Below are 16,289 nucleotides of genomic sequence, written 5' to 3' on the forward strand. Positions count from 1 at the left end.
AGGAAGGGTTTGTTTTTCAGCTGGCAGCGGCCGTAGCAGCGGTTGCCGGAGCTGCAACATATTGGTGTGAATCCCTGTGTGAAATGGTCAAGGGGGAGACTTCCATCGACGAGATACAGAATAAGATTAAGGCGCTGAGGATCACCAATTCTTTCATCTCTGATGCCAATATGCAAATTATTCGCCTGAACGCTAAGGTGTCAGGTTTTTCCGTTTTAGCTTGCAGGACTCTGTGGCTAAAGTCTTGGGCTGCGAACATGACCTCTAAGTCGAGGCTGTTGTCCCTGCCTTTTCAAGGAAAGATTCTGTTCGGTCCAGGATTGGATTTGATCATATCCACGGTTACCGGAGGCAAAGGAGCTTTCCTACCGCAGGATAAGAAGGCTACTTTTCGTCCCTTTCATGTGGACAAGGCCCAGTGCCAGCAGAGAACGGACCAGTCCAAGGGAACTTGGAATCTGGCTCATTCTTGGAATAAGTTTAAGCAGAGCAAGAAACCCGCCGAGAAAAAATCAGCATGAAGGGGTGGCCCCCGACCGGTCTCCAGACCAAGTAGGGGGCAGATTATCTCTCTTCTCAGAAGCTTGGTTACAGGACGTTCAGGACCCTTGGGTTCTGGAAGTTGTTGCCCTGGGTTACAGGATAGGGTACAGATCCCATCTGCCCAGGGGCAGATTCCTCCTGTCAAACCTGTCTTCAAGACCAGAAAATTGAGAGGCCTTTCTAGAGTGTGTGAGGGATTTCTCCTCTCTCTGCATTATCGTACCAGTACCCTTAGCAGAAAGGGGTCGAAGGTACTATTCAAATATTTTTGTGGTTCCAAAGAAGGAGGCCACTTTCTAAAGTGTTAAAAATGGTTTCTGAGTGTTCCATCGTTCAAAATGGAAACGATCATATCTATTCTTCCCCTAGTGCAAGAGGGACCGTTCATGACAACTATAGACTTCAAGGATGCTTACTTTCATGTGTCAATCCACAGGGACCACTTCAAGTTCCTAAGATTTGCGTTTCTGGACCAACACTTCCAGTTTGTGGCCCTCCTCTTTGGTCTGGCGATGGCCCCGAGAGTCTTCACAAAGGTTCTGGGGGCGCTACTTGCAGTGGCCAGAGCCAGAGGCATTGCTGTGGCGCCCTATCTGGACGACATCCTAGTCCAGGCGCCGTCGATCAGTCCTGCAGAGGATCATTCGAGGGCTCTTCTTCTTTTGCTCCAATCTTACGGTTGGAAGATCAAATCAGGAAAGAGCTCCCTGGTTCCCAGCAACAGGGTGGAGTTCCTGGGCACGATAATAGATTCTGTGTCCATGAAAATATTTCTGATAGACAATTGACGCAGGAAAATTGCATCCTCTTGTCTTGCCCTTCAGTCCTCCTCAAGCCCCTCGGTTGCTCAGTGTATGGAGGTGATCAGACTCATGGTTTCCAGCATAGACATCATTCCAGTCGCCAGGTTCCATCTCAAACCTCTTCAATTGTGCATGTTGAGACAGTGGAATGGCGATCATTTAGATCTATCACAGCAGATATCCATGGATGCTCGGAATTGGACCTGTCTCTCTTGGTAGATCCATCCGGAGCAAGTAACTGTCCATGGGGACATCCTTCTTGAGACTGTCTTGGGAGATTGTGACCATGGATGCGAGTCTGGCAGGATGGTAGCTGTTTGGGGTGCCAGAATGGCACAAGGAAAATGGTCCCGGGAGGAGTCTCTCCTTCCGATAAATATTCTGGAACTCCGAGCAATCTACAATGCTTTGATGGCATGGCCTCCTCTGGGGTCGTTCTGCTTCATCAGATTCCAGACCGACAACATTACCTCAGTGGCTTACATCAACCATCAGGGGGGGTACGAGGAGCTCCCTAGCCATAAGGGAGGTGTCTCGGATCTTGGAGTAGGCGGAGTCCCACAGCTGTTCGCTCTCAGGCAGAGCTGATAGATGCCTTAGCCGTGCCTTGTGGGTTCAGCCTAGCTTACATTTTTCCACTGTTACCACTTCTACCTCGTGTAGTGGCACACATCAAACAGAAGCGAGCTTCGGCCATTCTGATTGCGCCATCTTGTTAGCGGAGGACGTGGTTTGCGGATCTGGTGGGGATGTCATCCTTTCCGCCATGGAGGTTACCCTATCGCAGGGATCTGCTGGAACAGGGCCCTTTTCAACATCAAAATCTCGATTCTCTGAGGCTGACTGCGTTGAGATTGAAAGCCTAGTCTTGGCCAAGAGAGGCTTTTCTGAGAGTGTGATTGATACTCTAATTTAGGCATGGAAGCCAGTCACTCGTCGCATCTACCATAAGGTGTGGAGGACTTACTTGTCCTGGTATCCAGGATTCTGTCCTTTCTCCAAGACGGTTTGGAGAAGGGTCTTGCCACCAGTTCCTTACAGGGACAGATTTCGGCATTATCGGTCTTGTTGCATAGGAGACTCACTGAGCTCCCTGACATCAAATCTTTTGTTCAGGCTCTGTCTAGAATCAGGCCTGTCTTTAGACAGTCTGCTCCCCATGGAGCTTAAACTTGGTCCTTAAGGTATTGCAGAAGGTTCCGTTTGAGCCTATGCATTCCATTGATATTAAGATTCTGTGATTGAAGGTTCTCTTCCTGTTGGCCATTGCATCGGCACACAGAGTATCTGAACTGGCTGCCTTGCAATGGGAGCCTCCTTATCTGGTTTTTCATGTGGATAAGGCTGTACTTCTCACTGGTTTGGGGTTTCTTCCCAAGGTGGTGTCCAACTGTAACATCAATCAGGAAATAGTGGTTGCTTCTTTGTGTCCTAACCCTTCTTCTTCTAAGGAGAGGTTACTTCATAATCTGGATGTGGTTCGTGCACTGAAGTTCTATCTTCAGGCTGCAAAGGATTCAGACATCTGTTTTGTGGTGTATTCAGGGAAGCACAAGGGGCAGAAAGCCTCTTCTACGTCTTTGTCCTTTTCGTTGAGGAGCTTGATTCGCGTGGCCTATGAGACAGCGGGACATATGCCTCATCAGAGGATCACGGCTCATTCAACTAGAGCTGTGGCTTTGTCTTGAGCCTTCAAGAATGAGGCCTCTATTGAGCAAATTTGTAAGACGGATACCTGGTCTTCCTTACACACTTTTACAAAGTTTTACAAATTTGACTTCTTTGTTTCTGTGGAAGCTGTTTTTGCGAGAAAGGTTTTGCAGGCTGTGGTGTCCTCAGATTAGGGTCCGCCCCCCCCCCCCCCCCCCCCCGGGTTCCATTCAGTGTCCTCTAGAGTTTGGGTATATGTTCCCAACAGTAATGAATGAAGCCGTGGAGTCTCCTCCCCTTTAGATTGAAAACATAAATTATGCTTGCCTGATAATTTCATTTCCATCGAGGGGAGGAGAGTCCACGGCTCCCGCCCGTATCTCCGATGGGCGGACCTAAATTTAGTTTATCTTTTGGCACCATTTATACCCTGATATTTCTCCTACTGTTCCTTGTTCCCTCAGCAGAATGACTGGGGGATGAGGGGAGTGGGAGAGGTATTTAAGCCTTTGGCTGGGATGTCTTTTTCTCCTCCTGGTGGCCAGGTTCATAATTCCCAACAGTAATGAATAAAGCCATAAACTCTCCTCCCCTCGATGGAAATGAAATTATCAGGTAAGCATAATTTATGCTTTTGAATTGTCTTTATTTGTGCCTGACATGTTGGTGTTATATCTTTCACTTGGATGTTATACCTTGCAATGAGTTTAAAACGGGATAAACAAAAACTGTGTCTGTCTTTTTTTCAGGCTGCAAAGCAACAAAATGTGATTATTTTCGGGGGGGGGGGGGGGGTGATTCTTTTCAATACTATCTGTATGTACATATATATATTTATATATATATATATATATATATATATATATACTACTGTGTGTGTATATATATATATATATATATATATATATATATCCATCTTTAGACATGTATGTGTATGTATCTCTATGTTAAAGCCCTTTGCAGCTTTTTCTCTTGTTAAGTGTATCCAGTCCACGGATCATCCATTACTTGTGGGATATTCTCCTTCCTAACAGGAAGTTGCAAGAGGATCACCCACAGCAGAGCTGCTATATAGCTCCTCCCCTCACTGCCATATCCAGTCATTCTCTTGCAACTCTCAACAAAGATGGACGTAGTAAGAGGAGAGTGGTGTATTATAGTTAGTTTTTTAACTTCAATCAAAAGTTTGTTATTTTTAAATGGTACCGGAGTGTACTGTTTATCTCAGGCAGTATTTAGAAGAAGAATCTGCCTGCATTTTCTATGATCTATGAACTAAGATCCATGGCTGTTCTCACATATTCTGAGGAGTGAGGTAACTTCAGAGAGGGAATGGCGTGCAGGTTTTCCTGCAATAAGGTATGTGCAGTTGATATATTTCTAGGGATGGAATTTGCTAGAAAAATGCTGCTGATACCGGATTAATGTAAGTTAAGCCTTAAATGCAGTGATAGCGACTGGTATCAGGCTTATTAACAGAGATACATACTCTTATAAAAGTGTAATATAATACGTTTGCTGGCATGTTAATCGTTTTTATATATGTTTGGTGACAAAACTTATTGGGGCCTAGTTTTTTTCCACATGGCTGGTTTGATTTTTGCCTAAAAACAGGCTTTCCACTGTTGCAATATGTGTGGGAAGGGCCTATTTTAGTGCTTTTCTGTGCAGCTAAAAATACTGACAGAGACATTCAGCTTCCCTCTGCATGATACAGGACATCTCTGAAGGGCTCAAAAGGCTTCAAAGTCGTGTTTGAGGAGGGTAACAATCACAGTAGACTGTGGCAGTTGTTGTGACTGTGTTTAAAAAACGTTTTTGTCATTTATTATTCTGTTTTTGTTATTAAGGGGTTAATCATCCATTTGCAAGTGGGTGCAATGTTCTGCTGACTTGTTACATACACTGTAAAAATTTTGTTAGTGTAACTGCCTTTTTTCACTGTTATTTCAAATTTTGTCAAAATTTGTTTCTCTTAAAGGCACAGTAACGTTTTTTATATTGCTTGTTAACTTGCTTTAAAGTGTTTTCCAAGTTTGCTAGTCTGTACAAACATGTCTGAAACAGAGGATACTTGTTCATTATGTTTAAAAGCCATGGTGGAGCCCCATAGGAGAATGTGTACTAAATGTATTGATTTCACCTTAAACAGTAAAGATCAGTCTTTATCTATAAAAGAATTGTCACCAGAGGGGTCTGTCGAGGGGGAAGTTATGCCGACTAACTCTCCCCACGTGTCGGACCCTTCGCCTCCCGCTCAAGGGACGCACGCTAATATGGAGCCAAGTACATCAGGGACGTCCATAGCGATTACTTTGCAGGACATGGCTGCAATCATGAATAATACCCCGTCAGAGGTATTATCCAGATTGCCTGAATTGAGAGGCTAGCGCGATAGCTCTGGGGTTAGACGAGATACAGAGCGCGTAGATGCTGTAAGAGCCATGTCTGATACTGCGTCACAATATGCAGAACCTGAGGACGGAGAGCTTCAGTCTGTGGGTGACGTCTCTGAATCGGGGAGACCTGATTCAGAGATTTCTAATTTTAAATTTAAGCTTGATAACCTCCGTGTATTGCTTGGGGAGGTATTAGCTGCTCTGAATGACTGTGACACAATTGCAGTGCCAGAGAAATTGTGTAGGCTGGATAAATACTATGCAGTGCCGGTGAGTACTGATGTTTTTCCAATACCTAAAAGGCTTACAGAAATTATTAGTAAGGAGTGGGATAGGCCCGGTGTGCCCTTTTCCCCACCTCCTATATTTAGAAAAATGTTTCCAATAGATGCCACTACACGGGACTTATGGCAGACTGTCCCTAAGGTGGAGGGAGCAGTTTCTACTTTAGCAAAGCGTACCACTATCCCTGTTGAGGACAGTTGTGCTTTTTCAGATCCAATGGATAAAAAAATTAGAGGGTTACCTTAAGAAAATGTTTATTCAACAAGGTTTTATTTTACAGCCCCTTGCATGCATTGTGCCTGTCACTGCTGCGGCGGCATTCTGGTTTGAGGCCCTGGTAGAGGCCATCCATACAGCTCCATTGACTGAAATTGTTGACAAGCTTAGAACTCTTAAGCTAGCTAACTCATTTGTTTCTGATGCCATTGTTCATTTGACTAAACTAACGGCTAAGAATTTTGGATTCGCCATCCAGGCGCGTAGGGTGCTATGGCTCAAATCATGGTCAGCTGATGTGACTTCAAAGTCTAAATTACTCAACATTCCTTTCAAGGGGCAGACCTTATTCGGGCTTGGTTTGAAAGAAATTATTGCTGACATTATGGAGGTAAGGGTCATAACCTTCCTCAGGACAGGGCCAAATCAAAGGCCAAACAGTCTAATTTTCGTGCCTTTCGAAATTTCAAGGCAGGTGCAGCATCAACTTCCTCTGCTTCAAAACAAGAGGGAACTTTTGCTCAATCCAAGCAGGCCTGGAAACCTAACCAGTCCTGGAACAAGGGCAAGCAGGCCAGAAAGCCTGCTGCTGCCTCTAAGACAGCATGAAGGAGCGGCCCCTATCCGACAACGGATCTAGTAGGGGGCAGGCTCTCTCTCTTCGCCCAGGCGTGGGCAAGAGATGTTCAGGATCCCTGGGCGTTGGAGATCATATCTCAGGGATATTTTCTGGACTTCAAAGCTTCTCCTCCACAAGGGAGATTTCACCTTTCAAGATTATCTGCAAACCAGATAAAGAAAGAGGCATTCCTAAGCTGCGTACAAATCTCCTTGTAATGGGAGTGATTCATCCAGTTCCGCGGACGGAACAAGGACAGGGGTTTTATTCAAATCTGTTTGTGGTTCCCAAAAAAGAGGGAACCTTCAGACCAATTTTGGATTTAAAGATCCTAAACAAATTCCTCAGAGTTCCGTCATTCAAGATGGAAACTATTCGAACCATTTTACCCATGATCCAAGAGGGTCAGTACATGACCACAGTGGACTTAAAGGATTCCTACCTTCACATTCCGATTCACAAGAATCATCATCAGTTCCTGAGGTTTGCCTTTCTAGACAGGCATTACCAATTTGTAGCTCTTCCATTCGGGTTGGCTACAGCCCCAAGAATTTTTACAAAGGTTCTGGGCTCACTTCTGGCGGTCCTAAGACCGCGAGGCATAGCGGTGGCTCCTTACCTGGACAATATCCTAATACAGGCGTCAAGCTTTCAAATTGCCAAATCTCATACAGAGATAGTTCTGGCATTCCTGAGGTCGCATGGGTGGAAAGTGAACGAAGAAAAGAGTTCTCTATCTACTCTCACGAGGGTTTCCTTCCTAGGGACTCTAATAGATTCTGTAGAAATGAAAATTTACCTGACGGAGTCCAGGTTATCAAAACTTCTAAATGCTTGCCGTGTTCTTCACTCCATTCCGCGCCCCACGGTGGCTCAGTGCATGGAAGTAATCGGCTTAATGGTAGCGGCGATGGACATAGTGCCATTTGCGCGCCTGCATCTCAGACCGCTGCAATTATGCATGCTCAGTCAGTGGAATGGGGATTACACAGATTTGTCCCCTCTACTAAATCTGGATCAGGAAACCAGAGATTCTCTTCTCTGGTGGTTATCTCTGGCCCATCTGTCCAAGGGTATGACCTTTCGCAGACCAGATTGGACAATTGTAACAACAGATGCCAGCCTTCTAGGTTGTGGTGCAGTCTGGAACTCCCTGAAGACTCAGGGTTCATGGACTCAGGAGGAGAAACTCCTCCCAATAAATATTCTGGAGTTAAGAGCAATATTCAATGCTCTTCTGGCTTGGCCTCAGCTAGCAACACCGAGGTTCATCAGATTTCAGTCGGACAACATCACGACTGTGGCTTACATCAACCATCAAGGGGGAACCAGGAGTTCCCTAGCGATGTCAGAAGTCTCCAAGATAATTCGCTGGGCAGAGTCTCATTCTTGCCACCTGTCAGCGATCCATATCCCAGGTGTAGAGAACTGGGAGGCGGATTTTCTAAGTCATCAGACTTTTCATCCGGGGGAATGGGAACTCCATCCGGAGGTGTTTGCTCAATTGGTTCTCCGTTGGGGCAAACCAGAATTGGATCTCATGGCGTCTCGCCAGAACGCCAAGCTTCCTTGTTACGGATCCAGGTCCAGGGACCCAGAAGCGGCACTGATAGATGCTCTAGCAGCGCCATGGTTCTTAAACCTGGCTTATGTGTTTCCACCGTTTCCTCTGCTCCCTCGTCTGATTGCCAAAATCAAACAGGAAAGAGCATCGGTTATATTGATAGCGCCTGCGTGGCCACGCAGGACCTGGTATGCAGACCTAGTGGACATGTCATCCTTTCCACCATGGACTCTGCCTCTGAGACAAGACCTTCTAATACAAGGTCCTTTCAATCATCCAAATCTACTTTCTCTGAGACTGACTGCATGGAGATTGAACGCTTGATCCTATCAAAGCGTGGCTTTTCCGAGTCAGTAATTGATACCTTAATACAGGCACGAAAGCCTGTCTACAGGAAAATTTACCACAAGATATGGCGTAAATATCTTCATTGGTGTGAATCCAAGAATTACTCATGGAGTAGGGTTAGGATTCCTAGGATATTGTCCTTCCTCCAAGAGGGTTTGGACAAAGGATTATCAGCTAGTTCTTTAAAGGGACAGATTTCTGCTCTGTCTATTCTTTTACACAAGCGTCTGGCAGAAGTTCCAGACGTTCAGGCATTTTGTCAGGCTTTAGTTAGAATTAAGCCTGTGTTTAAACCTGTTGCTCCTCCATGGAGCTTAAACTTGGTTCTTAAAGTTCTTCAAGGGGTTCCGTTTGAACCCCTTCATTCTATTGATATCAAACTTCTTTCATGGAAAGTTCTTTTTCTGATGGCTATTTCCTCGGCTCGAAGAGTCTCAGAGTTATCTGCCTTACATTGTGATTCTCCTTATCTGATCTTTCATTCAGATAAAGTTGTTCTGCGTACAAAACCTGGGTTTTTACCTAAGGTAGTTTCTAACAAGAATATCAATCAAGAGATTGTTGTTCCATCATTATGTCCTAATCCTTCTTCAAAGAAGGAACGTCTTTTGCATAATCTAGACGTAGTCCGTGCCTTGAAGTTTTACTTACAGGCTACTAAAGATTTTAGCCAAACATCTAACCTGTTTGTTGTTTACTCTGGACAGAGGAGAGGTCAGAAGGCCTCGGCAACCTCTCTTTCTTTTAGGCTTCGGAGTATAATCCGTTTAGCCTATGAGACTTCTGGACAGCAGCCTCCTGAAAGGATTACAGCTCATTCTACTAGAGCTGTGGCTTCCACCTGGGCCTTTAAAAATGAGGCCTCTGTTGAACAGATTTGCAAGGCTGCAACTTGGTCTTCCCTTCATACTTTTTCCAAATTTTACAAATTTGATACTTTTGCTTCTTCGGAGGCTGTTTTTGGGAGAAAGGTTCTACAGGCAGTGGTTCCTTCCGTTTAAGTTCCTGCCTTGTCCCTCCCATCATCCGTGTACTTTAGCTTTGGTATTGGTATCCCACAAGTAATGGATGATCCGTGGACTGGATACACTTAACAAGAGAAAACATAATTTATGCTTACCTGATCAATTTATTTCTCTTGTAGTGTATCCAGTCCAATGCCCGCCCTGTCCTTTTCAGGCAGGTCTAAATTTTAATTAAACTACAGTCACCACTGCACCCAATGGTTTCTCCTTTCTCGGCTTGTTTCGGTCGAATGACTGGATATGGCAGTGAGGGGAGGAGCTATGCTGTGGGTGATCCTCTTGCAACTTCCTGTTGGGAAGGAGAATATCCCACAAGTAATGGATGATCCGTGGACTGGATACACTACAAGAGAAATAAATTTATCAGGTAAGCATAAATTATGTTTTTTCTTCTAACACGTGAGACCTCCTATCTTTGAGCCCTTATAAGTTTTTTGTGCAATTTTTTAAAAATAATTTTTATCAGATAGTGTTATTATGATTGTAACTGTACGTTTCAATGTAATTTTGATTTGTTTTGTGACACATTTTTGTAAACCAGAGCGCTGAGCTTGCGCTATCCCGAAGCGTGTTAACTTCAAGTGACCGCGTTTACTTTTAACCTGTAATATGAGTGCTGCACACGAAGCGTGCAAACAGCCGCAATAAACATCTTTTTGCTCGCAAGTAGATTTTAGCGCGCCATTTATAATCTGGCTCTGAATGTTTCCTGTGTATGTAATGTTCTCATGAATGCCAATTGCCAACTGACATCTCTAATGAGATTTGAGTATTTTACTAAGGACCTGATACCCTAAAGTTCTCGTCAGTACTGCAGGATTCCTCAAAGAACTGAAATAAATGAAGTACGATTTTTTATGTTGCTATGTGGGGTTCTAGATGAAAGATGAGGCACATACATTACTATATACTGCTAAACAAATGTTTTTGCATGATTTTTTCCCCATGCTAGGAAATGTTTTAGAATTGGGCCATAAGTGAGCAGATAACTGTAAGAGACCTGTTTATCAAGCTCCGTATGAAGCTTGTGGGCCCGTGTTTCTGGCGAGTTTTCAGACTCGCCAGAAACAGCAGTTATGAAGCAGCGGTCTAAAGACCGCTGCTCCATAACCCTGTCCCCCTGCTCTGAGCAGGCGGACAGGAATCGCCACAATTCAACCCGATCGAGTACGATCGGGTTGATTGACACCCCCATGCTGGCGGCCCATTGGCCGCGAGTCTGCAGGGGGCGGCGTTGCACCAGCAGCTGGACCCCATAGAAAGTATTAGAACCTCTTAAAGGCTGTCGATACATTAAAAAAAAAAAATCAATATGTATTTACATATATAAATATATGCAAGCACATATCTACAAAATTCAAACTAGACCTATGCCTAGGGCAGCAATACATATTGCATATATTAATAAAGTGGAAAATATAATTATAATAAAAAATACCCTTTGCTTATAGTTAAAAAATATGTATTATAAATAAGCGTAGATTTGTTTTTGTTTCTCTTTAGAGGTGATCATAGGTAAGGAGCACATACGTTAAACGTACATTTTATAGTGTAAGGTTGGGTAACCATAGCACCTAATTTGATTTTCAAGAAACACGACATCGGATGGAAGCATTAACACAATGTTAACTTACACCTACATGAAAAGAGTGACTGCACGCAGTATTTAAATGGAAATCTGGTACTAATATGAAGCTGTAAATTACCTGTCTGCAACTTCAGTAGCTTACGGCTCCATTCTCTACGGTTCAATGGAAAGGAGCCCTTACTTAGAAGCTCCCAATTTAACGCTGTTGTTGAGGTTAGGCTGGAACACCCACTGAAATGGGCTGAGAAAGCAGAAAGAGCAGACACTCCCCCCTTCCCTGCATATGAAAAGACCAATTAAACAAAAAGGAGCAAACAGGAGTCTGTAGACATCAGTATACATCTAAAACGTTGGAGCTTGGTTAGGAGTCTGAAAATTAACACAATGTTATTAAAAAAAAAGCAACACTATACATTTGTACAAAAACACTCCCAGATGGGCTATATAAATTGATCATCTACAAAACATTTATGCAAAGAAAAATCCAGTGTACAATGTACATTTAAATCTTGCTCCATATGCAATTAGCATGACTTTTGCTCTAACTTTATCCTCTGTTTGTGTGTCCCATGGCAGGAATTTGTGCTCAGTATCAAGGAGCTCCCGCGGCTTGTTCGTTTCTTTCCCAAAATTCTCCTGGCTGTGATAGTTAGCTCATGTGATGAAGTCTACCGAAAGATCGCTTACTGGCTCAATGATATGGGTATGTTATATCCGTCATTCATGGTAAAGGGAAGATCTGTATTCTCTCCTCTATTTTTGTTTTAGTAATTTAGCTTTTTTTTATTATTATTAGTTCCCACTTATTTTGCATCATCCTTTGTTTCTCTTTTCTGTGTATATTTACCTTTAATGGGCCAGATTAAAAGTGGCACGCAAGTTGGAAGTAAATTGTTTGCCTGCGAGCGAAATCCGATGTGCACTAACTTCAGGACTTCAGATATTAGATTCTTCTCTCCATAGTCTTCAATTAGTTGCAAAAAACCCTACTACTTATCACTCTCTTTTTAAACTGACACCACGTAAGACCTACAGCGCTAAAGTCAAAGGTAGTTATAAATATTTTACATTCCAATGTTCTTCACATAAAAGAAAATGTCCTTTTTCCTTCCTAAGATAGGGAGAGTCCATGGCTTCATTCCTTACTGTTGGGAAATACAACAACTGGCCACCAGGAGGAGGCAAAGACATGCCAGCCAAAGGCTTAAATACCCCTCCCACTTCCTCATTACCCCAGTCATCCTTTGCCTTTCGTCACGTAAGGAGGTGGCAGAGAAGTGTCAGAAGATTAAGTAGTCATGTCAACCTCTAAGTGAGATTATTGATTGATGAGTCTGGAGATGCAGGGAAAGTTTTTTTGCGATACAATCCAGACTACTGTTAACAGCTCCTAAGCAATTAGTGTTGACGAGTTTCACTTCCTGCTTTCTCTCCCTCAAGTCCATGTCAGGGGCACTGCTATAAGACTGTCACACTTGAGAGGCTGTGTTCTGTTCCACAGCATGGATCCTGGAGGTAAGATTGTTTCAATTTTTACACATAATACGCTATAACAGGGTCATAGTGTGGCTCCTTTATACCTTGATAGGATCCAGGGTTAATATCCTCTGAAGGGGGTTTATTGAACAGTTGAGGTTAATTAATCAGTGTATTCATTTTTTACATGCTACTTTGTGTGATTTTTTCCTGGGCTGATAGACTGTGTGTGTTTGGCTGAAGCAAACAGGTTTCACTTTTAAGTTTCAGTTTTTCTATAATAAAAAAGTTTTTATTTGTGTCTTTCTGTGGGTATAACCTGAGCTATGGAGGGCTCTGACATGTTAGAAGGTACTCCTTCTGTACTAAATCATACCTTTTTATATTGTGAGGATGCCGTGGTTTTCCCGCCCACTCAATTATGTTCCACATGCCTTAACACCATTATAAAGTCTAAGAAGGGAGACAAGCCTGCTAAGGCTATTAGTCCCTCTGAGCCGTCTACCTCTCAGGACTCGGCGTCCCGTGAGATTACTAACCTTGCTACATTATCCACTCCACATGCAGTTCCCCCGTAGCACATCTAATCCTCCATCCGCTGCCTGAAGAACCTATGATACCTAAATTAGACAGAGTTTACAAAGACAGGAAAGTTCTTTTGACTTTTCCTGTGCCGGTTAAGATGGCGAACATTATCAAGAATGAATGGGATTCTTCCTTTTCCCCCTTGTCTACTTTTAAAAAGTTGTTCCCGGTCCCAGACTCTCAACTGGATTTGTGGGGCACCATTCCTAAGGTGGATGGTGCTATCTCTACGCTTGCTAAACGTACTACTATACCTCTTGAGGATAGTTCTTTGTTCAGAGAGCCGATGGATAAGAAAATGGAAACCTTTCTGAGAAAGATGTTTCAACATACGGGATTTTGTTTCAACCAGCGGCTGTAGTTAGCGGGGTTGCCGGAGCAGCAACCTACTGGTGCGACTCTTTGTCAGAACTCATTGAGGTGGAGTCTCCCCTCGAGGATATTCAAGACAGAATTAAAGTTCTGAGAATGGCTAATTCTTTTATCTGTGATGCGAACATGCAAATTATTTGCGGCTTTGCGGTCTTAGCCCACCGGGCGCTCTGGTTGAAGTCTTGGTCTGCGGATATGACTTCTAAGTCCAGACTCCTTTCTCTTCCCTTCAAGCGAATGATTTTATTTGGTCCAGGCCTGGACTCCATTATTTCTACGGTTACCGGAGGCAAGGGTACCTTCCTACCGCAAGTTCAAGTTCAAGGACGTACAGGATCCATATGTCCTGGAGGTGGTATCTCAGGGATACAAGATAGGCTTCAAATCTCATCCGCCTAGGGGCAGATTCCTTCTCTCGAGTCTGTCTACCAGACCACAAAAGAGGGATGCTTTTTTAGGATGCGTTCGGGATCTATCCTCCTAAGGAGTTGTTGTCCCGGTGCCTTTCAAAGAAAGAGGTTTGGGGTTTTATTCAAACCTTTTCGTGGTCCCAAAGAAGGAGGGAACTTTCCGCCAAATTCTGGACCTAAAGTGCTTAAACAAATTTCTCAGTGTCCCGTCCTTCAAGATGGAGACAATAAGGTCCATCCTTCCTTTGATTCAGAAAGGCAAGTTTATGACCACTATAGATCTGAAGGACGCTTACCTTCATGTTCAAATCCACAGGGAACACTGTCAGTTCCTGAGGTTTGCATTTCTGGACCAGCACTTCCAGTTCATTGCCCTTCCGTTTGGCCTAGCTATTGCTTCAAGAATCTTTACGAAGGTTCTGGGGGCTCTTCTAGCCGTTGCCAAAACTCAGGGTATTGCAGTAGCCCCATACTTGGATGATATTCTGGTGCAAGCACCATCCTTTCATCTTGCGGAAGAATTCTCTGAGTCCCTTCTCAGTCTTCTTCGATCACATGGATGGAAGATAAACTTGGAAAAGAGTTCTTTTAACCCAAGTACCAGGGTGGAATTCCTGGGTACTATAATAGACTACATATCCATGAGGATATTTCTATCAGACCAGAGACGTTGCAAGCTAACTTCGGCATGTCTTGCCCTCCAGACCTCCTTAAGTCCCTCTGTGGCTCAGTGTATGGAGGTGATTGGTCTCATGGTGTCCTGCATGGACATCATTCCTTTTGCCAGGTTCTGTCCCAGACCTTTACAACTGTGCATGCTGAGGCAGTGGAACGGCGATCATTCAGATCTCTCTCAACAGATTGTATTAGACAGCGGGTCGAGAGAATTGCTCTCTTGGTGGCTCTGTCCAGATCATCTGTCCTGAGGGACATGCTTCTTAAGACCATCCTGGGAGATTGTGACTACTGACGCAAGCCTATCTAAATGGGGAGCTGTTTGGGGTGCCAGGAGGCACAGGGGTTGTGGATTCAGGAGGAGTCCTCCTGATCAATGTTTTGGAACTACGGCAATTTTCAAGGCCTTGAAGGCTAGGCCACTTCTTGGTTCATCCCAGTTTATCAAATTCCAATCAGACAATATAACCTTGGTGGCTTAAATCAACCAACAGAGAAGTTCCTTAGCAATGAAGGAAGTATCTTAGATTCTGGAGTGGGCAGAGGCCCACAGCTGTTCACTGTCAGCGATCCACATTCCGGGTGTGGACAACTGGGAGGTGGATTTTATCAGCATGAAATCCTTCCATTCAGGGGAATGGTCTCTCCATCCCGAGGTGTTTGCAGAGATATGCAGCAAGTGGGGGAGGCTGGAGATAGATCTGATGGCCAGAGGTGTAACTAGAAACCACAGGGCCCAGGTGCAAGAATCTAAGAAGGGCTCAGCCCCCTAACCCCCCCCCCAAAAAAAAAAGGTGAATCAGATTACATATCAGCAAAAGGAGATACCCTGTGAGATGGTCTGACCCCCTATAACTGTATATAGTGACACTGTTTAACTCACCAGTGCTGTATATAGTGAGTTAGTGACACAGTCTGTAATCTGCCGGTGAGATGACTGGCCTGACCCTACCTGCCCCAGTACTTTATAGAGTGACCAAAGTAGTCTGTGACATGGTCCAGCCCCCCGTACTGTATATAGTGGTACTGTATAGTGACACTGTTTACCCCCGCCCGCCAATGCACAAACATACACACACACATACATGCATAAATACACACACAGTCACATACATACATACACACACACACAAACACCAATGGGTAAAACAGAAACACTAACCCCTGTAGTCAGAGATACTAATGAGGCATCATGTCACACTCACATGATATCAGTGCAGGCAGTGGCAGGTCAACGTTTTTTTACTGAAAAAAAAACTTTTTTTTTTTTAAAGCTGTGCCTCCACCCTCAGGGGCCCAGTCGCAGTTTCGCCCCTGCTCATGGCATCCCGTCTCAATACCAAGCTACCTAGGTATGGATCGAGCTTGAGGAATCACCAAGCGGATCTAATAGATGCACTTGCAGTGCCCTGGAGGTTCAAACTCCTATATATTTTTCCTTCATTACCGCTTCTTCCTCGAGTAATGGCTCGCATCAAGCAGCAGCGGGTCTCAGTAATCCTGATTGCTCCATCTTGGCCGCGAAGGACGTGGTTCACGGATCTAGTGGGGATGTCCTCATCTCCTCTGTGGAAGGACCTTGTCACACAGACCTGCTGATACAAGGTCCTTTTGTTCATCAAAATCCAGATTCTCTGAGGCTTACTGCGTGGAGATTGAACACTTAGTCTTAGCCAAGAGAGGTTTCTCTGAGAGTGGCATTGATACTCTTATTCAAGCTCGTAAACCAGT

The 16,289-nt window shown here is 44.2% G+C and overlaps 1 protein-coding gene across 2 annotated transcripts in view; it reads left to right on the forward strand.

Moving 5' to 3' along the window:
• Positions 1–16,289, forward strand: part of ANO8 (anoctamin 8) — a 308,265-nt gene that overhangs the window by 180,690 nt on the left and 111,286 nt on the right. For both annotated transcript variants that reach the window (XM_053702928.1, XM_053702929.1), the window contains exon 10: positions 11,617–11,743. In XM_053702928.1, the coding sequence (XP_053558903.1) occupies positions 11,617–11,743 (127 nt within the window). The remainder of the gene's footprint in view (positions 1–11,616; positions 11,744–16,289) is intronic.

The sequence above is a fragment of the Bombina bombina genome, chromosome 2, assembly GCF_027579735.1.
Source record: "Bombina bombina isolate aBomBom1 chromosome 2, aBomBom1.pri, whole genome shotgun sequence".
Lineage (NCBI taxonomy): Eukaryota > Metazoa > Chordata > Amphibia > Anura > Bombinatoridae > Bombina > Bombina bombina.